This window comes from Phalacrocorax carbo, chromosome 3, assembly GCF_963921805.1.
Source record: "Phalacrocorax carbo chromosome 3, bPhaCar2.1, whole genome shotgun sequence".
NCBI classification, from domain to species: Eukaryota; Metazoa; Chordata; class Aves; order Suliformes; family Phalacrocoracidae; genus Phalacrocorax; species Phalacrocorax carbo.
Window position 1 is genome coordinate 65,208,740 of NC_087515.1, and position 26,266 is coordinate 65,235,005.

General features: G+C 44.1%; 2 protein-coding genes across 4 annotated transcripts in view; both read right to left on the bottom strand.

Moving 5' to 3' along the window:
- Nucleotides 1–2,643: 2,643 nt before the first annotated feature.
- On the bottom strand, nt 2,644–7,967 carry SLC35D3 (solute carrier family 35 member D3). Its single transcript, XM_064447189.1, has 2 exons — nt 7,494–7,967; nt 2,644–6,240 (listed from the first exon to the last, which is right to left on the bottom strand). Exons 1-2 carry the CDS (start codon nt 7,927–7,929, stop codon nt 5,411–5,413), a joined length of 1,266 nt encoding a protein of 421 aa, XP_064303259.1. The 5' UTR covers nt 7,930–7,967; the 3' UTR covers nt 2,644–5,410.
- A 5,021-nt stretch (nt 7,968–12,988) lies between these two features.
- The window catches only part of PEX7 (peroxisomal biogenesis factor 7), a 54,488-nt gene continuing 41,210 nt past the window's right edge, over nt 12,989–26,266 (bottom strand). Inside the window, exons 10-11 of one of the 3 annotated variants that reach the window (XR_010372196.1) lie at nt 24,426–24,488; nt 12,989–15,631 (exon numbers count right to left, since the gene is read on the bottom strand). Coding sequence is in view for 1 of the 3 variants with exons in the window: in XM_064447191.1 (XP_064303261.1) it covers nt 15,563–15,631 (69 nt within the window). In the remaining 2 variants the exon portion in view is untranslated. Of the gene's footprint in view, nt 15,632–19,702; nt 23,420–24,425; nt 24,489–26,266 lie in introns of those variants that run through there. The other 2 variants (XR_010372197.1, XM_064447191.1) reach the window with 2 other exon arrangements.

The following is a 26,266-nucleotide window of genomic DNA, read 5'->3' on the forward strand; positions in this document are numbered from 1 at the left end:
ATGTCAGGTTAGAAACAGCCTGTGACCTTAGCAGTTATCGCTCTTTTCAGAGAAATCCTGAATTCTGTTAAAAGAATTGTTGAAATCTGTCTTGTTTTCTCAGGAGCAAAATCAATAGCACCTGACAAAAAAAAGGTGTAATTTTGAGAAGAGAATTTGACATTGCTTTTATTTAATAAAGGACAAACTTATCAATGAAATTAATGTGCCCAGAGCAGAATTTCTTACATCTGTCCAGTAAGAAAAAATCACAGTACCACAAAGAGCAGATCCACCCATCTTCCCCCAGCCAGGTCATTCACTCTGCACTTCATGTGTATCACTCTTCCAGGGCCCCATATTCAGGTGCATTCACTGCACATTCACTGCACTGTTTGGTCCTGTTTTTCTGATGCTGTCGCTATTTCTTTCCATGTAACAACAGTGACAAATTGAAATCTGGTGGAGGGGCTGGCTTCCAGCTCCCCAGGGATGTGAGTGTAGGAGAGGGATATGAACTGAAACACCTTGCTTTTCTGCAAACTCTCAACATTTTCCCCATCTGTCCTAATTTGTAACTCTTGTGTTTTCCCCATCCATTCTAATCTCAGTCCCATGTACCTCTTCGAGCAGTGGTTTCATGCTCTCTACTTGGGCTTTCATCTCAGGCACAGTCTCTCCTATTCAGACATGAAGCCTAGCACTGAAGTGTGTCTGGCTTTCTTAGTCTCCATCTATAATAAAAAAGAGCCTGGCTCAACAGTGGTAATGACGGCAACCCCTTTTCAGGTTAAAGATTTATTACTCAAAATGCTCTTACTGTGCAGAGCAGCAGTGCAGGAAGAACCTTACTCCTTCTGGTTTTACATGTGTAAAAAATACCCACGCTGGTGTGCATGACCAGCAGATTTCGGTACTGGCTGGCTGGCAGAGCGAGGGCCCTCACTCCTGCATCTATCCTGTGCACAGCCCAGCTCCGCAGGATACTGGTACGCAGCCCTGAGCCAGCTCCACAAGAAGCTGGTACGCAGCCATGGCTGAGCTATATAGGGAGCTGATAAGCAGGGAGCTGTTGTGCAGAAACATGCACAAAGGTAACAAGAAGCAATCTGGACATACAAGATCCTGCTGGTCCATCCCCTCCCTCCCCTTCTAGAAAAAAAATAAAAATATCATAGCATGGCAGAAGTCTCTGTGCTGAGTACTCCACCACCAGCAGAGGTTTTCAGGCTGGACACTGGAAGCAAGATTTGGGAAATACAGCGGGAACAAGGGAAGAGAAAGGAGGGCATGTGCACACTCATCAATTCTCGACAGGCATGAGGTTGAAGTGAAAAGCTCCCTGATGACCTCCAATAAGTTACTGAAGCATGAATATAGCAGCTAATTGAGAGGCAGAGTTGACTGCCTCCACCACACTTAGAGGCTTCAGGTTAAAAAAACACAGAAGAAACCTCAAAGTAGTATGTGAAACTGTATGGAACACAGGCAGAGGGGGCAAGGAGATGGGAATCTGTGGTGTTAAACCTTAACCACGACAAGCAGCAAAATGTTCAACGCTTAATTTGCAGCCCAGAGCTGACGGGCTTGCACCTTTCTGCCTACTGAAGCCTTTGCCTGCAGCAAACAGATATAATCAAATTACGGGAGGCTGTTAAGCACTGGCAATAAACTACCCCCAGACATACGCAGGGCTGTAGTGTGTTGCTTAATAAACTGTAAAATTTCTTTTCACTCTCACCTGCTTTTTTGTAGGTTGCTGTTCATTTTCCTCCTGGAAGTGATGGCAAATGCAGGATCAGTTTGCCAGTGACGTCTGCAAATTTTTTAATTACCCTTAGAAATTTTAACTGTCCCTGCATCCAAATAATCTGGCCTCTCTTTAATTTCTTTCAGAAAATAATGTATTTTAGAAAATATAGCCAGTCTGGCTTTCGTTGTCCTGTTGCATGTGTATTTGTGTGTGTGTATATAGTAGTGCTAGAGCAGGTGTTACTCGATGATGTGTTGACACTGAAATTAATGTTTATTCTCAAAGCAGTCATTGTGCATCAGGTTCATTTGTTATCCTGGAACAAGGACAGTTTCTTTCTCTAAACCGTCCTGCAGGCACATTTGTGTGGAGCTCTAAGATGAATTCTGCAATAATCACCAGCCCCAGTGTCTGGCATAACCCAGTTTCAGCCACAGGCACATTACATACCTCTCATCCAAAGCAAACAACTAAAAATTAATGCTTAAGTCATCTCCTAGGGTTGCCATGTGACATAGCTGGTAATACAAATACTTAACACTGTAAGATAAAATCTATATTAAATCCTTTAATAATGCAATGATTTCATAATATAACTATTAAAAATGAGCATCATCTTATTATTATTTATTCCAAAGTTACAGCAGTTACACTAGTGACACTAAATCATCTTAAATATATATCCAAAGAAATCACTGCTGAGAGCCACAGAAACTTCAAGCTGTACAGAGGACTCAGCCACTTCAGATTCCTGTGTTCCTTTGTCTGTCCTCAGTCCCTCTGTCCATGACAGTATTTATAGTGTGTGGTCACATGTTGAGGAAACTTGGACGGTACAAAGGCGCAAGAATAACTATAAATGAACCAAAAATAAGCACCCCGGAGTAGCAACAATAAGAAAACCAGAAGGCTTTTGGAAAGCAGTGCATTTTATTCCCACATCTCATTCTGCAGTCTTCCGCTGATGCTATTAAAATACCTCAGCACGAGGCAGTAGTTTTATTTTATTGTGCGACTGTCTCTCTTACTGAAAAAGTGGATTGCGTTTGCCAAATTCCCGTTCTAATTTAGGGAATTTACAGGTATAAACAGAATACAATATAATCACATTTCGACTATACATGCAAATGTACCACACCATAACAGCAGCTTTTTTAACAGTCAAAACTGTTCGAATTTTTGCAAGTTTCTACTAATATTTCAAAAACAGTAAGCGGCAAAACATTGAACTCCCCCAGGAAAAAGTCCTGCAACAAGAATCCAGGGAGAAAGCTTTCCGCAGCATGTGCCAAACATGGAGTGTACGCTATGGGATCTAAGACTGGCATCCAGATGGTAAAAAGATTCACATTTCTTGTGGACAGAAAACTCCGAGCACAGTGAGGACCGATTGGAAATATGGGTTTCTTTTCAGCCATCTGTATGATTACAATGCAGTTCAATATCGTAATGAGTTCTGTAATACAGCAACTATAACTCATAGGCGCAAACTTCTTTAGTCTAGGAATCATTTGTAAAACTAGCAAAACTCCCGTTTATGTTAGCCTCTGAACAACAAATAGTGCTTTTATTTAAAAAAATGCCACGTGGAGCTTGAACAGAAAGTAAATGCATTTTGGCATACAGCCAGCATCTCTCAAATCTTAAACACAAGCTATACATGCCGTGTGATGTACAGATCTCCGTGCCCCATCCACCAGCTCAGCAATGACAGGCTTTTACCCTGAATGTCTTTATAACCATCTCTTTCAAAATTCACGGGTGATGCCAGGTCACCCAATTTCTGCACTCACTCAGAAAACATGCAATGTTTCTGCCTGCATTTATTGACAAGAATCTAAAGCTCCCCCAGAGATCAGTTTTGCAAATATTCCCTGCTGGGTAAATTGCTCATTTCAGATTTCACTGCTGAACGTGCTGTGAGGCTAATGCTGCCTGCTTGGCTTGAGAAGGCATTGGGCTAGGCACTGATTAATTAGGGCTGTGGGAATAATTGATTTTCAGTTCAGTGGCTTAATAAATAACAACAACAGCAATATTAATAACAATAATAACAACAACAACAAACTTGGCTCATTTTTTCAGGAGATGATAAGAACTTGTTTCAGCCTGTGGTCAAGATGGCCTGATGGTTGGGGCACCCTTTTGGGATGAAGAAGACTCAGAGTCAAACCTCGTCTCTGCCTAGTTCTCAGCAAAGGTTTGACCTGAAGACTCCCATCTCCCAAAAGGGTATCCCCAGGCTAAGAAATACTCAACTGCTTGTTTCCCCAGTCTTTCACGTTAAATGTATGTGGTACAAAATATTAGCATGTTCAGTAGAGGCCCCACTGGAGCGCCTGCTCCCAGCTTCCCACAGGAGCATGGGAAGGGCCAGGATGGAGAGGCAGCATTGCCCTCACAGCCCACAGGGACAGTCTGGGCACAGGGGAGCAGCTCCCACCAAAGCCACGGACGTCTCGGTGCCAAGCACACGGAGCATCCTGGCCCGTGAGTGCTCAGCCATGCGATCAGCAGGAGCTCACTGCAGCTCCCTGCCTGCCTGCCCACGCTCCTCCACGGGACACCACAGCACAGGGGAACAGCAAGGGCTGATATGCATGAAGCCATAACCCAACAGGTGGCCAGAAGACAGCAAAACTGTCCTGCAAAGGCAATCCTGGGAACTCCAGCAGAGGTGGTGTCCCCAGTTCTATCAGCCTGTACTTCTGAGAGACTGAGATGGAGAGGACACCTGGGTTCCGGGCCAGGTTCTGATTCACCCGACTTTAGGGAACAAGGAGGGGGTAGCACAAGGCACACACTGTCTCCCGATTTTTTTAATAGCCCTCCCAAATGAAATCACTACGGTCCAACATTTCCAATCCCTTTTATTTGTGTCAGACTAATATTCCCAATGCCACAGGTAGTTAAAGCTCATAGAAAAACATCCTTCTTTTGCCGACCACAGCTTCTCAAAAGTTCAGATCTGTTTCTGCTCTCATGTACACCACCATAAGACAGAAGTATTTCTGCTGAAGACACAAACCGCCCAATGTAAACCAGGTCCAAGGCCCAGCCTGGCCACAGAATCAGGGAGAGTTTCAATTCTTCAGTTAAGAGGGTGTTTTTACACCAATATAATCAAAGTGGCACAACCCCTGGCTCTGTTGCAATTGTATTGACACAGAGGAGCACATAAAAGTACAGTTAATAGGAGCTTATATATTGCAGGAATATATTTATATTGAGTACCTATAATTGGATGGATACAGATATGGAAGCACACCGACAGAGCCTCCAACTGGTGTTAAAATCACAAGGCTCTAGACGCAAGCTAAGCTACAGGCTACCGCCGTGTCACTGGCACTGCCGACTAACTTACTGGTACTGGTGTCCCCCATGGCCCAGGCTGCTGGGCAAGCACCCCGTGACTTGCCGTTACCCAACTCTCTCTGCATCCACAGCAGAGGACTCGGTACCTTTAGCTGTGGTGGGTCTAAACTGATGTACTGAAAGCAGCTGAAAGCAAGCCCAAAGCATGAGCAAACTCTAACCTTTTGCTTTTTGACAATGAGGTAAAGTCACCCTACATGATTTGGATTTGTCAGCATTGATGTGGAAATGTATGCTCTGCCTTTCCCCTTGTACAGAGAAGCAGGTGTCTGTCCTCACGCAATAGGTTTTCAAACCTGGTTTTTAAGGGTTTGGTAGCTCTTCATTTTCTATCAAATAATCCTTCTTTATATAATTAGCACCCCTCACCAACCTCCACACTCCAAGATAGGCATCCTTCAGCGAGCTCCTGTTCTCTTTTTGCGTGCCAGTGGCTTTTCCCTGGATCGCTGGTCCCTTGGCAGGTTTCTCAGTGCTGTCCTTCTCTTCCTCTCCACTCTGGCTGGCCCCCGTGGCTGATCCTTCCACTGCTGCTTCCTCAGCCCTCTTCTCCTGGGAAATCGCCTCCATCGCAAACAGTGCTTGGTCCCCAGCCTGTCTTTTCCCTTCCTCTTCTCTCGCTTCTTTCTCCAGGTCCTCGTAATTGCTCTGCCGTCTGGTCTCAATGTACTTGGCCACGCAGTAAGTGATAGACCCCAAGGTATTGACCACAACACCGGCTATAAATAACTTTGTGGGCTCCACATCATTGAATGCCACCATGCCCACCGTAATGGTTGCTATGCTCTTCACCACCCCTACGAAGCTGGTGGTCACAGCCGAGTTAATGTAAGTGCAGTGAAGGGTGGTAAAGTTCATGGCACAGCTAATCAGGATGCAAGCAATAAAGATGCATACCATGGCAGGGTCCTTCCACCCTGGGAATGACCAGACATTGATGGAATCCATGCTGGCAAAGGAGCAGATGATGAGAAAAGGGGTGGCTGAAACAGCGATGGCATACTGAGCTGTCAGGGGTCCATATTCACTGTCTACACTGGTCTTCTGAATGAGCACCAGGTAGGCGGCATGTATCAGCACGGCCAGCACGCCTGTCACATAGCCCATAGCATCCCCGGTCAGGTCACCAGCTCCTGTCGGGAGAATCAGAGAGAAACAAGCATGGTTTTTGCATGCGAGACATAAAGAGAGCACCTTTTGGGGTTGGGGGATGTTTAAGAAACAGGTACCAGTGCCCTTCCCATAACTCCTAGGATTTGTTGTGCTTTTCCCAAGGCTGGACACACTTACCTCCCAACAGATACATCTTGTGTGTACGTGCACGTGCGCGCACTGTAAACCTACTGAATGTCATCCACTCTCCCCCTAAATCCCGCAGCCAAAATCAGATCGCATTCTCCCTATTTTGAAGACACTACCAGAGATCTGCAGCTGAAATTGCACATACGCACAGCAACGCTGGGCATCCTCCCGCCGGTGCGGGCACATATCAGCTCCGGCTGGCTGGGCTGCCTGCCCTCCAGTCTCCCGGCCCTCCTTCAGCCCTCCTGTTCTCCCAGCAAGGCCAAGCTGTGCGGGGCTCTCACAGGGAGAGCCCCCCTGCTGAGCCCCCAGTCAAGCTGCTTTGCAGATTGAGCGACTCGCTATACGTGTGTGCTCTGTTCCCTGGGACAGGCCCAACCCAGGAGCGTTGCCCGGCCACACAGAGCCAGCTTTGCCTCCCACCCCACCTGCCCCTCAGCTGGAAATCAACACAGGTAGGGCCCCTGGCCCCACAGGGTTGCAGCTGACCCAAAAGTTTGCACCTAACCCCTGCAAGATTGCACTTCCCCCATTTGGGCTGGAGTTGCCCCCAGGGGGTTGCATTTGCCCCCGGAAGATTACACCTACCCCTGTAAGGTTGCACCCACCCCCCGTAAGACCCCACCTCCCTCTGTAGGGTTGCACCTTCCCTAACAGGGTTGCAATAAGGTTGCGCTTACTCCCGTACGGTTGCACCTACGCCCATAGGTTTACACCGACCCCTACGGGGCAGCACCGACCCCCGTGAGGATGCTCCGCTCTCCGTAAGGTCGCACCGAGCCCCGTGAGATTCCACCCGGCACGGCGGGGCTGCATCCGCCCCCGCAAGGTCCCACCTGCCCCCGTAAAGCTGCCCCTGCCCCCCGTACGGTTGCGCCTGCCGCAGCGGGGCTGCAGCGGCCGCCCACCCGCGGTTGCAGGCCCCCCGTACCCTCGCACCTTTCCCCCCGGTCCGCCGCCGCCCCGAAGCCCAGCCGGAGCGGCGGGGGCCGCCGGTGCCGAGGAGGCGCCGCCGTCGGGGCGCCCCGTCCCGTCCCGCCCCGCCCCGTCCCTCCGGTGCGGTGGCGGTGGCGGTGCCACTCACCGGCCAGCGCGGCGCCGCAGGTGGTGATGAGGACGGCGACGAGGACGCCGGGCGAGGGCATGCCGTCGCGGAGCACCAGGGCGCCGGTGAGGAGGGTGACGAGGGGCAGGCAGCGCTTGAAGACGACGTACATGGGGAGGCTGAGGCCGCGCAGCGACCAGAGGGTGAGGGTGGACTGCAGCGTGGCCAGGGCGGCCACGGCGGCGAAGGGGCGCGCCAGGCGGGGCCCGAAGGGCGGCAGCGCCGCCAGCCCCCGCCGCCGCAGCGCCTCCAGCCCCAGCGCCGCCGCCGCGCTGCTCAGGCACTGCAGCAGCGTCAGGAAGGCGAAGTGGTAGCGGGCCAGCAGGAACTTCAGCAGGATGTTCAGCGAGCCCGAGCACAGCCCGTGCGCCACCGCCACCGCGACGCCCCGCGCCCGGCCCCGCCACCGGCCCATCCTCCCCGCGCACGGCCCCGCCGCCGGGGCCCGCGGCACTGCCCGGCCACCCGCCGGGGCGGCGGCGGCGGCGGCGGGGGCGGACGGCGACGGGCACGGCGATGGGCAGAGGCAGGGGGCGGGCGGAGGCAGGGCGCGCTCCCGGCAGGGCGGCCGCCACCCCGACGTGTGGGTAACCCCCCCCCCCGCGCCGCCCCCGACGTGTCCCCCCTCCTCCCCTGCCCCGCCTGTCCCCTCCCCGCCGCCGCCCCCGGTGTGTCCCCGCGCCATCCCCAGCGCGTCTCCGCCGCCGCTTTCGGTGTTCAGTCGTGTGTCGTGTCCCACCCCCAAGTTCGCCGTCCGCCCGGTGTCCCCCCAGCTTCGCCCCGCGGCGTCCCCCGGAGCACGCCCCGGCTCGGGGGGGGTGGGGTGGGGTGGGAAGCCCCCCCAAACCCGGCGGGGCGCGGGCGGTGGCTTTCAGCCAGGGCGGCAAACGCTGTAGGGAAGCCCACGTCTCCCGGGGCGGGGAGGCCAGTGCGAGCCCCCCCGCGCGTGCACAAGCACGGTGGTACCGCTTTTCTCTCCCCAAAAGCGTACGTACTCCCAGGAGAGAGCCCCCACCTTCCCTCCGGCGGCACCCCGCCTCCAGCCCCCCGCTTCCTCGCCCTGGGGTGCCGCCCCCACCCCCACCCCGGCTCGCCCTGGCTCGCCCTGGCTCGCCCCCCCGCTCGCCAAAGGGAGCCCCTTCTCGGGCGGAGAGACGGGAACCTGTTTCCAGCATGGGGACTTCCCTTGAAAAGTCACTAAAAATTGGTAACCACCCCAAGTCTTTGACAGTGATATTTTAAAGTCTGGTGAAGTTCATGTAAGCTCATCCTTTCTCCTGACTTGCCAGATGAAGGTTTTAATAGGAGGCTGCAACAGATCACCTCGACTCGAAGGAGAAGCAAAAGCAGTTCCTTGCAGGTAACTAGTCCTTTCCTGCCCCCTGCAGTGTCAGGCAACGTAAGGGGTTAAAAACTATACTTTTATTCAGAGCTGCCTTATAGTCTTAAGCTTTCATTTAACGTCATACACATTAGGTCTCTCTCATGAGCAGTTAAGACTACCTTTCACCCATCAATATGAGATTAGCAACGTTATTCTTTATTTTAAACAAAACCAGCCTCTCCCTCTCTCCACGGGAATGGTATTAGAAAAAAACAGCTTTGGGGAAAATGGCACACTTGACTCCCAAAGCTTGTTTTTGGAAGACTTCCCATAAAAAGAGAGGACCAGAACATGACAAGCACCCCCAGTTCTGGTGGGCTTGTACGGAATTCAGCACACGCACAGCACGCATTTCAGCAGTAGAAAAAAGGCACAAGTATTTCTCTGTGCGATTTCTGCAGAAAAATGTTACGTTTCAGTCTTGGCTCAGTCCATAGGCCTCACTAGACATCCCCAGCTTCCAAAGCCAGCTATACTTCCCAGTCATCACACTGGAAACTCTTATTAGAAAGTACAGCTCGGTGTTTGGGTCAGACCTCTAGCACTCGCAGAAAAGGAGTGCTGAAGCCAAGAGCTCTCAGCAAGGGCCAGGCAGGCGTTAGGACTGCCAGGCAAGCGAGCGCGCATGAAATGACCCCGCTAGTGAGGAAGCGCGGCAGGAAAACCTGGGCTCGTCATCCGACCCAAGAGAAGCTGTGTGTGCCCGGGATTACCGCTGCAGTAAGGGGCCCTCCGTGGTCGTGGGGATCAGTTGCACCAACTGATGTGTTATAAACTCCCTGGGTTATAGCTAGCAGTGGAGCTGGTACAGGCAGCGCAAGGAGGCAGGGCAAGGTTTATAAAATGGAACAACAGAGGTACACATTAAGGTATGACTATTTGAAGATGAGAATCCGTAATTAAGGTATGACTATTTGAAGATGAGAATCTGTAATGAAGGAGAGGAACCATGGGTCCCGCTGAAATTAAACAACAGAGGTAAACCAGAGGAAGAATACTATTATCCTCTAAGCAAAGAGTATAGGAACTTCTTTTCAGTCATTGGGGTAAATGTGAATGGAGACAGAAGCGATGTTTGGAAAGCTAACCTGCAGTCTGCCTCCAGAAGCCGGGAGCTGAGTGCAAGCCCGTGTTGCACTCCAGCGCCGTCGGCCGTGCTTGTCCAGGAGGCCAGCAGCCGCTGCCGACTCTGCCCGTGACTGGTGCAGACGTAGCAGTCCTTCCCCCTACTTTTTGAAACACGTTCCTGGTTAAATATTCTTTCTCACCAGAGGCTGCCTCCAGCTTGCCTGCCTTTTACTTTTCAATCTTCAATTTATTAATGTATTTATCAAGCTACTGTTCTTGCTCCCTTTCTTGCCTTGCCTTTTCTTTTCTTCCTTCCTTTCCCCGTTCCCACTACAGAGCCTGGCATTAATGCAAGAACAAGGCTGACTTCTTGAGGACCAGTATAATACTCACCTGACTTCAAACTGCAGCTCCGCTTTTCCTCCTTCACCTCTTTTCTTCATCTTTACAGAATCTATAGCATTTTCCTGATATCTACTATTTTAAATTGGCTTTTCCTCTTTTGTCCCCAAGTGTTCCCTAATTATTTGCCACAACAGTTTATTTTCCATTTTGTTCTCTCTCTTTTTCTCACCAAGGCAGTAGTATTTTAATATTCTTTTTAAATGCAAATCTTTAGTTTTAATAATATTTGAGTACTTACATTTCTATTGATGAAAAGCTCCACTGACTGAAATATTAAAACACTGAAAATACCCAGGACTCTGTGTGTATTCCTCCTTAAAAGGTGCGAGAGAAATACCTATCTGAATTTCTCAGGTTACCTCACTCACAAAAGCCACAGATGCGATCAGGGTACTTGGAAGTTTAATCTTTGCTAACTCAGGGTGGGAAGAAAGCATGCACCAAACCCCAGAATTTTTCAGGCAAAATGACGTGCCAGTTGTGGTCACCACCCTGGTGTCACGGGGCGCCCCACCTCGGCGGCCTTCCCCCACTTCAGCAGCTGCACCGCAGCATAACATGTAAACTCACAGTTAAGCGGCCTGAAATATTAAGGCATAAAAATGTTGAAACTCTTATTTAAACTTACTGGAAACCGAGTCTGGCTTCAAAACCCACTGAAGAACTGTGCCAATGCATTTATACCAGCCTCCATTTGGACTCATCCCAAGCCCACACAGAGCACAATTTAAAGGAACGTGTGGATCGCTGTGACAGGGTTTGCACATGGGAGGAAAAAAAAGCTCCTTCTGCCAAATAAGTGCAGATGGAAAAAAGTCTAATCGTGCTTTCTGGAAATACTGTTGTAATTGGGAGTCCACTTAAGTGCAACCTCTGGAAGAAACAATTTTGTCCCCTCACCAGTAAAATAATCACTAGCGAAGAGAGTCTCTGACATTGCAGAGGATCAGGCTGCAAGTCTGCACCGGGGGCTAAATACTTCCCTGATTGAAAGAGAAAAACAAGCATATAAGGAGGAACGGAATGGAATGGGACAGGACTATTTCAGTGGGAAGGGACCTGCAATGACCACCCAGTCCAACTGCCTGGCCACTTCAGGGCTGACCAAAAGTTAAAGCCTGTTGTCAAGGGCAATGTCCAAATGCCTCTTAACCACTAACAGCCTTGGGGCATCGACCACCTCTCTAGGAAGCCCGTTCCAGTGTCTGACCACCCTCTCGGTAAAGAAATGCTTCCTAATGTCCAGTCTAAACCTCCCCTGGTGCAGCTCCGAACCATTCCTACGTGTCCTATCGCTAGATATGAGGGATAAGAAATCAGCACCTCCCTCTCCACGTCCCCTCCTGAGGAAGCTGCAGCGAGCAGTAAGGTTGCCCCTCAGTCCTTGGCTGCTCCTCATACGACATGCCTTCCAGCCCTTTCATCAGCTTTGTTGCCCTCCTCCGGGCGCATTCAAGGACCTTCACATCCTTCCTAAATTCTGGGTCCCTGAACTGCACACAGTACTCCAGGTGAGGCGGCACCAAGGCTAAATTTGGGAGCTCAAAATGTCTGTGTCCCAATGACTGTATCCTAACTCTTGGGAGTGACCTGTGTTGCGAGGCCAGCTTCTCTTGCAACATTTCTCATGGTGCTCCTAATTTTAGTCTTGCCAAAACACAGCAAGGAGGTGGTGGAGGGGAAGGTGCTGTCCCTTGCCAAACCAACCCTTTCTCAGCATGGATTCAGGCCAGGCCAGTACTAGTCTCCCCCTCTACACTCAGAGGAGACAAGTTCTCCTGCATTTCACTGTGAGGGGATTGTATAAAACAACACAGGGACGTTATCTGAGGTAACACTGCAGTGAAGCTACTTCCCTCACGCTAGCTCTTCTTGTGTCCAGAGAGAGCAGTGGGTGCTCTGTTCGTAAGTTGACTCCGTTACAAAATTTTGACCTAGCAGTGGGGCAGAGATCATAGTAATGAACAGCTCTGCGGTTCCTTACAGTAATGAGATTATTATGATGCCTTAAGGTACAACGACATAGGTGAGAAAAAAAAATGTGGAGCAAACTGGTGTCAAAATTCCTAAGGGCATAACTTTTTAAATGGTTTCTTGGATGAAAATGATAAATATCTATATAAAATAATTAATGGACAGTTTGCTTTAATTGGGGTCCAATGCAACCATGAGGTATATAGGCAGTGTTGTGCGAGTTGCAACCATGCTCCTTCACATGACCCTGAGCACATTCAAGACTGAACAGTGCTACTGAAAGGCTTGGTACACCCATGCCTCTGCAGCAGAGTTTGAGGCCAGCACTGTATTTGACTAAAAGAAAGCGATCACTTGTCTCTGACATGTAGTCTGCACAAGCATACGCAAAGAATCATTTAAAATAGCTTTTCTTTATCAAAATGCAGAGCATTTCAAAAACACAGAGCTAGGCAAAGTTGCATGAAGTATGGTCTCTAAAAGCACAGAGGAAAAATGTGACTGTCACGCTGTATTCACACAAGACATAAACCATGATTACAATACTCTTTACTTACAAGATACTCTCAGTATCTTTCAGTGCATTTACTTTTTGATCAATGTTTCTTAATTGGGGAAGCGAATACAAGAGTGTAGCCAAAGATACTGTGTGCAGTTAATTTAATAGCATTGTAGAACAGCAAATCCACCCCTTTAGAGCACGATTATCAATACGTTTCTTGAACCAAGGAAAAACTTATGGGCTCCCATAAAACAAAATCTTCCACGGGAGCAAGTTTAAAAGTAGAACATGTTACATCTTTAAGACTGCTGTCATTAAAGGCCTGTTTCAGATCAGAAGCTAGCATTATGGTCATAAAATAAAAAGTATTTATTTAAAATAATTACAGCAAACAGTCCCTGAGAATTAAGAATCAGCAACAACTACTGCCAGACTGGTTTCTTCTGTTACAGTGCAAATCTGTTACAGCACATTCTCTCCATGCAAAGACCACGCAGAAAGATTAAAGGCCACAGTTTTTATTTACTATGTGCATCTTCTGGATGCGCTTGTTTTTCAAGAAAATTAAATCTGGATGCAGCAACCCTCAGCACTGAAGCTAAGCAGGATGTGAGGGGAAAGGCGGCAGTTAAGAAGGTTGAATCCATGTGTTGAGTGTGCAGGTTCAGAATTCCATTTTTTACCTCCCCTGTGCTAGGTTTTCTGAATTTGCCCTTCCAACTGACAGGCTATGGCAGCATTCTGGAACATCCCCCCCCCCCCCGAAACAGGCATATAAGATATATACCCAGCACCAAAATGTTCCACTCGCTCATACAAGTAACATGTAGGCTAAGCAGAAAAGGGAGATAAAGCAAAAGAGTGGATTAACTATTAAGGTTGAAATACTCAATTTTAATGCCTAAAATCAGTTTTTATGGCCCCATGGCATTACTGAAAGCTGTACGCAGCACAACTTTATTGTTGCATCACTCCTCAGCACACAGAATTAAAGTGCAGCAAACATTTGGAATTTGGTGCAACACACTGTTACAAGAAAAAGAAAATCTACTTTTGTTATTAATTCAGCTCAAGATGGCGGCATTTTGGGTCAGTTTGCACTGACCCAGACACACATAAGATCCTAGTAGGATCCAAATTCTCATGTTGTAGAAGAGGTTTCCTTCTTTCTTGCCCTAACACCAAATCAACATATGCTTATCTCCCCATAGCTACCTGCAAGTTCCCTGGCTCTTTCTCCAAGATAGCGCAATCATTCCTTCCTTGCAACTCACAAGTCTTGGCTCCAGTGAATCCTTTTGTTAATTTCTTCAAAGCATCCAGCGGATCTGGCAGTGTCTGCTATTGCCTGATGTATGAGTGGTGCAACCCAGAAGTGTTGTTAATAGGAGACTATGAAAACCTGACCAAAGATCTGCAGACTTGACCTGCAGAGTCTTTTGATGGTACGGATTGATGATATGGGGTAACAGCAGAAGTGAGACAGCTTTAAGAAGGTAATTAACAACAACGACAACAAAGGCTAGCAGGAAACCGGGAGAGAAGTCTAACATATACCAGTGAGAACTGCAGGATTATCACAGTTGGATCCTGAAAGAGCATTCAAAAGAGACTGGAGAAGCATAAAAATTGGATGCCCGTACTTGCCCCAGAAAAACTCAGATGAAAATACCAGCATGTGGGCTGAGGAGTCAAAGTGGGCATGCAAAGCGCTCAACATACCTATAACATGTTGGGCATATAAGTAAGCATAATAGCTTGGCCACACTAGCTCTTCTATGCTTATGCCACGCAGTTAATCTGCATGTATGTACATTCAACTGGTCTGGACATCAGCTCTCACTTTGGCCGGGCTGTCAGAGGCCCAGAAACACTGAATATATGGCCACATTCCTCTTTCTTCTCTTGGAAAAGCTTTCTAAGTGAAAATAGAAGATAAGTCAAATAAAAAAGATGGTTGTCCTATCTCTAAATCTTGAGGTTTGAGATCCAACTAGTGTTGTATGTATTTAATTTTTCCCTAAATATTTTCTCTATCATCAGAGTATCTTTCTGCATGACTTCATCAACTGTTTTACTCATGGAGATCTAAGGGGAAAATGCATGAATATAACCTCTACCGTCTTTGTGAAGCGACAATCAAAAAGGTCAAGTGAATCAGCTGGCTGTAAGCTATGACATTTACTGTCTATCAAGAGTATTTGTCATATTGCACAAGAATATAATGCAACATGAGCCACAGCAAAACATAAACATAAATGCATCCGAATGATACAAACCTCAGTTGACATTACAGTACTTTACAGCAAAAAGCCACTTTTTTCTTTTCTATAGTGACGTTATCTCAAAATACACTGCCAGTTACTTTTATTCTTTATAAGGACTGAAAAAAATCAGGCCTCTTCTCTCATCATTAGCTAGACAGATCAAAAATTGTGCTGGTGATTCTACTGTAAAGACACCAGCTTGTATCTGCTACATCCACTCTTCAGCCATTCAGTAGCTGTTGGAACGTTTTGCTGGCTCAAGTACAGTTGTACAGTAAACCAAGCCCTAAAAATCTCCACGTGTTTAAGTGTGCAACACTCCATTCAAGCAGAGTTTTACTTAAAAGGAGACACTAAGATTAGTGACACAGTTGACACTTTAGCACAAGTCTGGTTGTGGGGGAAGAGAGAAAGGCTCCTGGTATGTCAGATCCTCCTCACTTTCTCTCTAGACAGGAACTGCCAGACACGATGGAGTGTAGATCTTGATTAGCTCATCCCAAGCACAGTCCACCACCTACAAAGTAAACCAAAATCTATTTAGATCCTTCATAAGTGTCATTTTTACAAAAAATCAGAAGAAACTTAGAAGAAATGAATGCATATTGTGGAGTTAATGCTGGTTGGTGCTCTGATTTACAATGCTTCAAAATTATATAACAATGCAGTTGGTTTAGATTTGTTTTTTAAAACTTTGTCTTAACTTTACTGAGGTGCATGAAAATTCACAATCTCCTATTTTTCATACTCCCCATGAGGAAAGCAGGGAAAGCTTTGGGTTTCAACTGATTGTTCCAAATAGGCTAAATAACATAACTGAGAATGAAATGAAGGAAGGACACACAGAAGTTCAGACCTTGTGGTATTTCTTCTCTTTACAGGGTCTCAGGGCCCTTTGACCACAATATCTAAACACTTCATGAACAAATCTGAACAACTGTCTTATACTTGCAGGTAGGGAAAATTGTGGTAGATATTTTCCTAATGGAGAGCTGAGGAATGGAAAAACAAAGAAGTTGACCAAAATGACGCAGGAAGTTTCTTGAAGAATTAAGCCAGAACTTCAGTCTCACACTGATAAGCTATGAGATCACTGTATTGTCTTTTGTTGAGGAGATGTATATTTAATGAGCATTGAGAACTGGGGGGGGGGTCATGGTGTTGCTTCAAGCACTACCTAGACCCCATCTGATGAGACATGATGCCACTTGTGCCAATGGTATCTTGTAAACACAGCAACTGATTCCAGTATAACTGAAACTTTTCTGAATTGCAAGCCCCAAGCTCTATTCTCAGTGCAGGTTTGAACCTAAAATCACTAAACCAGAAGATTAACCTAATTCTACAGCATTAAAAGATTTTAATAAATTACAAGATTCCACAGAAGACGACTACAGAATGCATTAGGTTTGAAAATTATTTGATAATGCACTTCAGAGTCTTTAACAAAGTAAAAGGGTTAACCACACTGACAATTACTCAAGTAGATGATCTATAATATATATTCACAAAATACTGTGGGAGACAAGACCTAAGGCAAAGGGAAGAAGAAAGAAGAGAGCTGAATAGAAAAAGCTGACGAGCACCACAAATGTATGCCAGTAAATCTGGCTGAATCCATCTTGCATTATCTTTACAATGTCCTTTCCAGTTGGGATCACAAAGGATACAGTATTGGATCCTCTGCACAACACGCTTCCTTCTGCTGCAGGCTGCAATTCCTGTTCTCTTCTAGAGCCAGAATGAACAGCTGCACACTAAAATTTGGAAATCCAACTTCAATATTTGATTTTGGACTATAATTAGCCCATTTGTGTTTACTATATTGCAGTATTATTCATTTTTATTGCTTCCTTAGCTGGTTCTGCTTAGTTATTTGAAGTGCTTTCCACATACATTTAAACGGATCAAAAAATCTCTTGACGACGTGCCTGTCTATTCATACAACATAATAGGGCTTTGTGTAATACAATGTTCTGCTGCATTGCAGTCCCCCAAATCATACCAAAAAGAAAATTTGAGTTCTCCACTAAATGCTATGTAGAAACTGGCAATCACATAAAACACAGGGTTTTTTTAATAGCCTCCACAGCTCTGGATCAATATCTGTATTTCTGTAGGGAACACTTTCTACTTTCATAAAGCAACAAGAAACAGAGATAACATTTGGAAAAAATCCCATGGGAATTCCCACCTGTTATCAATGTAATTAGCATCCTTGAAGTAGCCTCTGAACAAATATAGTTATAGAACCATTTAATCTAGCAACACTAAAAATAAACGGGATATTAAAAGGAAGTTTGAAAAGGATCACTTGCAGTAATTTGCCCAACTCATTGACTTAATGATAGCACATGAAAGATGAAAACACAACCAGCAAACAAAAGCAGTATAAAAGCTACAGCAAATAACAGCGTATCAAGTTCTCCTGTGCAGCAGGAAGTCTATAATGGAATACTGATATCAGAAGCCTTGATGAAAATACACATGCAAAGAACAGCAAACAGGTATGTACGGCAAACTGGAACACTACAGCATTACAAAATGCAATAGCATTTCCATTTCTCCATACTTTCTTCAAACTATGGCCAAGACTGTAAGAGAAAGGGGACAACTGTAAGCTAACAGTGCGGCAGCCAGCATTAACTGATGGGCCGCTGCTATGTGCCCCTTTGTATAGATTATGTGCCCCTTATAGATTATCACTGCCTCAGATACAAATGACTAAAATGAAACCTGGGATAAAGACAAGTGCCTGTTCATGCAGCTACTGCATCAGTTTACAAACTGTCTCCTTTAATTTTGCCTTTTTTCTTATGATCTGACTTATGCAATGGTCTTATGACCACTGTATGCCTTTCCCCAGAAGAGGAGAACATAGGGTGTTGAATATAAGTGCTTAGAAATGCCAGTTCTCATGTGACATATGAACATTTTTAATACAGACTTCAAAGCACTTTAGCTATTTAATAAACTACATGCTACTTAATTTAAATATTAAAATAACAACAGGAATTGGGATGAGGGCTGATCCCGCACACTACAGTAAACAAATACGGCATAAAAAAAGCCATAAGTTCCTAGAGTTTATATTTTGCTCAATGAGATGATGTTGCTAACAGGCAGAGAAAATCCTCCTCTGGTAGGATGAAGGATAAAGGAAAACTGAGAACGGACTCACACATTATGAGCGTACCTGATAAAAGTCCTCGCCATTAGAACATGAAAGCAGGGAGGTTTGTCTTTCTGTGAAAATATCTACTGTCCTGAGGACAAATTTTATTCTCAGATTGAAACAAATCTCACCAATTTCATTATTTAGAGCGTGCATGATTTGCATTTTTTTTAAAGCTGACATGCAAACAGTAGAATACAGTTTATTTCAGTTGCAAAGGACTGTATAAATTATAATATCCTTATACTACTGAACATTTTGGGCACCCATATGCCATGCAATGTTCATTATCATTTATGAATACTAAATTGCTCTTGTAACTACAGAATAGAAGTTGCTATAGTAGAAATTTAACTATCAGAAATTGCACGGAAAAGGAGAATAACTAGAGCTTAATTGTAAAACAAGAATATTCTATCTAACACTGACTGGTAAATTATATCAAGAAATAACACAAACAGAAAAAGCATTCTAAACCTGGTAATTTTAATTATAACTAAAAGGTATATGGGACAAAGGCAGTCTAGCAAAATGCCATTTACTACTTGCCTCTAATGCATTTATTTCAGTAGGAAAATTGCCGTACTAGCATATATGCTAGGGGTACTGTACTGTTATTACTGCAGTATAAACATCATGCCAAGTTATCTGCCAGTAGAGATTTAAGCAAGTCTATTTGAAGCACATAAAATAGGCATCACTGTATTTCCCCTTCAAGTAAAGCCAAAGAGCAAGCAAACAAATGAAAAACTGCAGTCATCACAGGAAGCTGATCACTTGACTAGAAATTCGTAGTTTAACTCAAAGGAAACAGCTATCCTGTATTTTACTGAAGTGTTTATTCTTGTCCCAGAGTATAACAACATTTCCCACCAATTGATTTAATATTGACATCCATCCATTTTTCAAAGCCATTTCCATTGACTCACTAACTGATTTACTCCTCTGACAGGCCCTCTGTTTCCTATTCATCACAATCATCTTGCTTTGCAATAGACTTAGACCTTTTCCAGCACCCGAGGGCAATCCATTCAGTCTAGTACAATTACCTGCATGACATTCTGCCTCTTGACTCTTCAGAGGAAGCAAAAAACCGAGAGAGATCTTGCAAGTTAATAGCTAACTTTTTTCAATATTCGAAGGTGTAATAAACCCCCAAGCCCTAACCAAGACTAAATACATTCAAAAGAACAGGACCCCTTCATGAAGGGGTTTAATCAGAAGAAAGTACAGACCTCTCCAGATTAGTATTTCTGGAAGTATCTTGGTGCCACTCAGCTTCCAGAGTGCTCATAATAAGTCACGGGATAATACGCAAATGTGTCTGAGAGTGACCCATTTCTCTTCTCAGTTTTTCTCCATCCCATCCCATTTTCAAATAAAACTAGTAAGACCTGTCTTTCTTCTGTAGAAGAGACAGTGGAAAAAGTACTCAGTTTTTCACTTCCATTAATGTTGTGTCTCCCTTCCCCTTTTAGTTTCCTATCTTCTGTGTCTTTTCATACAGAATTTAATGGTCTATTTATATCATCATTATGTATTTTTGAGGGGTCCTGAGCATCCTCTGTAAGCATGTGGGATGGAGATTTAGTGGAGATAAGGCAAGCTATCAGGTTTGCTACTCACCAAATTAATGATCACAGGTGATCATAAAAACTGGTTGGTTAAGTGCATAATGGATCATGCATGAGTTTAAATGCATTCAATACCTATTCTGTACTAGAAAATCCGAACCACTAGTGTGGCCTTTTGTTTGGTCAACCGTTGTCAGAGTGAACTGCACACGACGCCTACCTTTACATGAGAGTGAAAGTGATGGAAGGTTGTAATTTAAAACATTTTCAATGTGCAGTAATACCAATAATTTTTCAATTTCCTTTTGAAAAAAACCCCCACACATTGATTTAGTTATTATTTCCAGTAAAGAGAGAATAAAACAAGCCCTGGACCAGAAGTTCTTATAAAGATCTAGGTTCAAACTACAGTTATCAGAAACAGATGTTCCAAATACTGCTTAAGAAATCCATTTCTTTCTTAAGGAGAGAAAAGATAAAAGACATGAGAGGCATTATTTTTCAGATTGCAAAGATATGTCACAAAGAACTGATCTAAAAAACAGGGAGCTGCCTCAACGTTTATTTGTTGCCCTGACACAGGCAACAGGAAAATGACTTGGTAGTTGTACTACACATTTCTAAATGCAAGTCCTCTGAGTGTGCGTTTCATCAGTAAGACATAAAGGAAAACTAGATGGGAGTTGCAGGTTAGAGAGAAATAAAATCAGAATCTGCACAGAATTTGTAGCAGTTCTTCTGTACTCTACACATAACGGGAAACAGATCTTCCCACTCTTTCAAGCACTGTTTTTAATCAATGAAGTAAATTTTAAGTTCTGTAGAAGATACATTGGAACTGCAAAATGCCTTTTCTGTGCTGACACTAACCTTGGCGACCCCAAATGCAGTGAATTTACATGCAGTGAAACTATGTTTTCTAACGACCCTATCCAATCTTCAGACTCATCCTTCAGGTCAGAGTTAAGGTAAGTTGTTTCCTTGTGGGATATAATCACAGATAAGCATAAGCCAAACAATGTTTTGGTAACAGCTGCAAAATCCTGTTGCCTTCCATTGAGTTTCACTAGCGCAATTCACAGGGACTTCTCAAACAGATCTATTGATCATGCAGAAAAGAAAAAATCCACTATATTGACTAAAAGATGAGGATCACAGAAGTAGCAAGTTTTTGTAAGCCGCTGAATCAAATACAATGCACATACAACACATTTACTGAGAAACTGCTGCCTCCCACCTCTTCCCAGTACTTCAGAATCAAAATTAAAGTGCATTTTCCTCTCTGTACACTTGCAGCTTTTACAGAACTGTGATGCCTGACAGCAACCTTTCAGACACCTTAGGATGAGACTTCTGCTGATAATGGCAAAGAGTGACCATTACTCATGAATGTGACTTAGGCAGTGAAAGTTTAATTTTAATGGTTTGGGAAAGACATAAAATAAACACTAGTAGGAAATGTCACCTCCCTTTCCCCACTCCAAACTCTGTAAAAGGAGTTCAAATTGATCAAATGTAACCAGCTGCGAATGTTAAACCTTTCCATGCAAAAATCCACTCTGAAATTAAGTAAAAGAACAGATGCTGTAGGATCTTTTAATCTCAAAGGATCACTAACTGCATAACTTTAGTAGCATCCTGGAGAAGGACCATAAGGAGAGATTAAAATGAAGTACATGTAGTGATATAACTATAGCAGTGTGATAGCCACAACAGCTGGGTGGAAGCTATCAGTTCCTTGGCAATTAAGTGTAAAAGGTAAGAGCTAATGATCAAAAGAAAAAAGGCAGAAAGAGAGTCTCTGTTTTTTCTGTACACTTCCACAAGATGTAACTCTACTTTTATACGAAACAGTCAACATTTCTGGGCCTGTTGAAGGTGTACAATTAATTTAAATGAACAACAAAATACATAGCAAAATAGCCTCACTAAGGACATCATCTGCATTTATCTTTGGCTATACTGGTTAGGCCAACTTCAGCAGCCCTGCTCCTGCCTGTTCTCCTGCCTGCTGTGTTGGCATAGCTAACGCAGCACATTGCATAAGCTGCACATAGAGAACAGGTAGCAGAACAAACCTGTACACCGAAACTTGACAGATGATCAAGAATTTATCTATAAAGCTGGAAGAATTTAGAACTAGATTTCAATTATCTTCAGGGGATGCCGCTCAAGTGCATACATTTTGGCTATGACCTCCCTCCAACTGGTAAGATATTACAGCTTTTAAAATTTTAGTGATGCTCATGCCATAAGAGGAGACATGATACCATCAGTACAGCAACGTTTCATGGGATCACCAGATCGATGCTACAAAGCAGGCACGCCTGTTCAGATCTAACTGCCTCTGGCCAGTTGGAAGGAAGGAGCAGAATGTGATATGGCACGACACGCTGGTGATAACCCACAGCATTAGGGAGAAGAAAGTGGAGGTTCAGGGGAGCTGGATCACAAGGACAGTGTAACACAGAGCACAACACTAGTTTAACGGGCACTGCACTGGTATTATCACTGTCTCCATATTAATAGGTATCATGTGTGTGTATCGCTGTATCACCCCTCACCATCTCCAAATGCAATACAGAAGGATTGTGGCCAGGCCTCTTCTTGCATCAATACATCCCTGAGCTCCAGGTGCTTTGGAGAAATAAGAGAAACCAGTTTTATGTGAACTAATCGACTGTGGGAGAATATTTACACAAGGAGGTGCAGCCACACAGAGGGCTAGAGAAAACAAGTTTGCCTCCCAAACTATGTTGATGCAAACAGCTGTTTAGACAGCTAGCTGCCCATTTGTAGTATAATTACCATCCAAACACACACAACCACAGTAAAAGAAAATAATAAATGATCACTATTTGTCTTGTACATAAGTTATTCTAAAACCTAGAATTTGACATGCATTCAGATAACAGATGATTTTGGACTAGAGAATTGACATTTGATTTATCCTCATTTGTTGCAGAACAATTATAATTTCCAAAGGAAGCACCTCAGTATTGTATATCGTTGAAGTCTTGTTCTGATTTGGCATGTCACAGATGATACGTGAAGAGCACAGCAGACAAGTGTTCTAAGTCACGGACACCACTTGCCATCACTTCCGTTGAAAATCACGTATCCTTGCAATTTAGGAATTTCATTGTTCATAGTGTAGAAGTACAGAGAAATTGAAAGATTCCTCTCCTGTTCCCTGTTAGATGCTTAATCCTGTTCTCAGCAGCAAGACAGAAAGCCTGGCTCAGTAGAAAGCATTAATGTATACTTTCCACTGGCTGCCTTACAGAGGTCAGAACAGATGTGAGGTGTAGGTTGAGAATGGTTTCCAGACAAAATTAAGAGCTTCAGTTCTTCTTACCTCTGTGTTAAGCAAAATACAGCTTTATAACTACATCAGAAAAGGGCTGGGTAATTTTTGTCCACAATTTAAAGACACTCATGGTACATATGTATTTTCTATTCTTTATATACTTATTGAAATAATTGCAGAATCAAGGCAAGAAGTCGTGAACGTTCACAGTATCTGTACTTTTTAGCTGTGTCATTGATGGATTGCCTAAAAGACATTAAAAATTAATTCATGATTGCCATATCACATTCAACCTACAACAGAAGAAAAAGGCTGCATTTAAATAAAGCTGTACAAATAATACCGAAATAAGTTGCGTTCATTCTTACATGCTGTAGGTAAGCAAAATGCCAGTAAGAGATACACTTAAAGGAGTATTATATTTTAATTCATCAGAACATTCCACACATTCAGGGAAGTAAGTACCAGGACAGAAATAAGAAATCCGATGAGCTACAGAGTACGATTTCAATATGTGGACTAACATTATCAGCCCTTAGCGAGGAATAGTATGTAGGTGATCACCATTTTCATATTCTCTACATACATTCTATGCCTATCCAGTGTATATAGAAAGGAGCAAGCTTTAACTGTTTCTCTAATCCCCAAACTTTGGAAAGAAAGACCATGTCTGGTTCAAAAGACTGCATACTCTTAATACTGCTGACATGGTAAACAGATTTGTTCAGTTCTTAAATTTAAAAGACTTTTGGTGCTTAGGGTCTTGTCACTGTTCTTGTGTGTGCTACTTTGGTTGAAAGCTGGAGTTGGGAGTATTTTCTCCTAGACAACCTGCCTTGCAAGCTCTCACAATCAGCACTTGCAGTTTAACAGAGGAATACACTGAATATCACGAGGATCATTTCTGTTAATGCTCTGCACTGTAAAAATCACATTTTTCTGTGCACCTGAAGGGTTGTTAGTTGTCTGAAATTGCTATGAACCTGATGTAAACATTATGGTCGAAAAAACACCCAAACCAAACAACAGCTGATTTTACTGAAATGCAAAGCTTTCAACAAATGCTTGCTCTACATAGAGGCAGATACCCCAAAATAGATATCAGAATCTTAATTAAGCACAAAGGAGTTTTCTGTTTCATCTAATACTTACCTTCACAACCTCAGACCCATTCCCTATGGCCAGATCGCTCTCCCATATGCCACCTCCGCTTTGTAGGATACTGTACAAGAACCACCTTCCCTGCACATACCTACTCTCTGCCTGTGGATTCTCTTCAAAGCTCAATCAGATCCTCAGGAATGTCTTGTCATTCCTAGATCAGATACGTAATCACAGTATCTATTTTGAACACACTTTGAGAAGGACAGACTGGTTTTCCCTTGATATTGTAAAGGATACTTAAAAAATGCTGAAGTTCACTGGGCAAAGCCAAAGAAAATATCATCTGGCTAGACAAGAAAAATATCATTAAGAACAAAAGCAAAGGTTAATGACCAGAATGGTACTTAATTTGACTACAAATGAATAGTTTGTCCATTATGAATAAAATACTCTGCATGCATGAAGGAGAGAAGCAGTTCAAACCTCAAGTTGTAACTCCTTATAAAGCACACAGTGAAAATCACAAATTATACAAATGCATGAAGAACAAGAATGAATGGGGCTCATTATCAGGTTTTGATAGAGAGCAGACATGAAGGCAACCTACATATTAGGAACAGCAGCATAAAATTTAAATAAATAATCTTCATTGGATTGACGCAGAAGCCAGGGAAAGGCTGCAAGTACTCATACTGGAAGCAACTATTCAGTAAGTGTTCATTCTTTATCTGGTAGTTATAATTTAATTCTATGGCAGATTTTTAAACTTCTTTTAAAACTGAATGTTTACATTTTGCATTGCTGTGATATCTAACCCTCACAATACATTAAATGAACTCAATAGAAAAAACCCAAAGGAATATTAAAGCTGTTGCAGATGCCAAGCTTCTGTCTGGAAAGCACATTGGTGTGCAGCGTATATGGATACATACCTCAGATTTACAGATTTTGTGCACTGTCCTACATCGGACTTGTAGAACTTCTGACTGGAAAAAAAAATACCTGGATGCACGAATGCCCTAATGAAGATGGGTACGTACACCATCATCTTCCTTTTTCCAACATCCAAGTGCACGTGCAGCTGCTTGCTTTCAATTAATTATCTATCATCAATGTGTATTTACTTGGCCTTGTTCCAAGAAGGCTATTCCATAGATGGCAGTTACAAAAGAAAGAACATCCACATAGCAGAAACTCCAAGTCTGACAGATAAATCAGACAAAAAGAAGTCATATCTAGCCAGACAGTCAGAAACACCATCCACCAAGACCCATTCTGTAACACACAGGGCTCTTTGCAACAGGCTTTTAAGCAAGATGTAATCACATCCTCAATACAAAACGAAGAAAAATCTTCTCGCCTCATTCAGATCCATGGCAAAACCCACACCAGCTTCATGGAAAGCTGAACTGGCTCAGAGCATGCAGTGACGTAGCACTGTAAGGCCGTAAAATACTACGCTATGCTTGCTGCTCCCTCCGGACCCAATTCAGCCAGAATTGTAGCTATGGTCTCACGTGGGATGTTTTAATTCCTAGCAACTGTCCTTTAAGCTATTCTTGCCCTGCCCTGATAAAGAATAACCTGAAAGTTGAGAATTTTTTTTCAGCCTTACAAATTCCCCTGCGGTTCGCAGCATGGCCTCATGAACAGTTACTGCAGCACGTCTGAGGCAACAGAATTAAGGGAACAAGCAACCAGGCAGGAAACTCTTCAAGCTAGCATTTGGTTAGAATGGTTCCACATGCATTCAGCTAAGTATTATGCCAAACTTACACCCTTCTCCTGTGTCCTTTTACCAGTAGCAGAAATTACGATGGTTTTATTTGCTTTGTCCAATCAGAATTTCAACGCAGATGTTACAAGTCATTTTTAGCTGGGGTAAAAAATTAATTTCACTGCAAATTAGAGAGGAATCTAGATGCAAATGATATCTGTGGCATATTAAATAGCGCATTAGTTACAGTTAACTCAGTGACAGTAATTTCT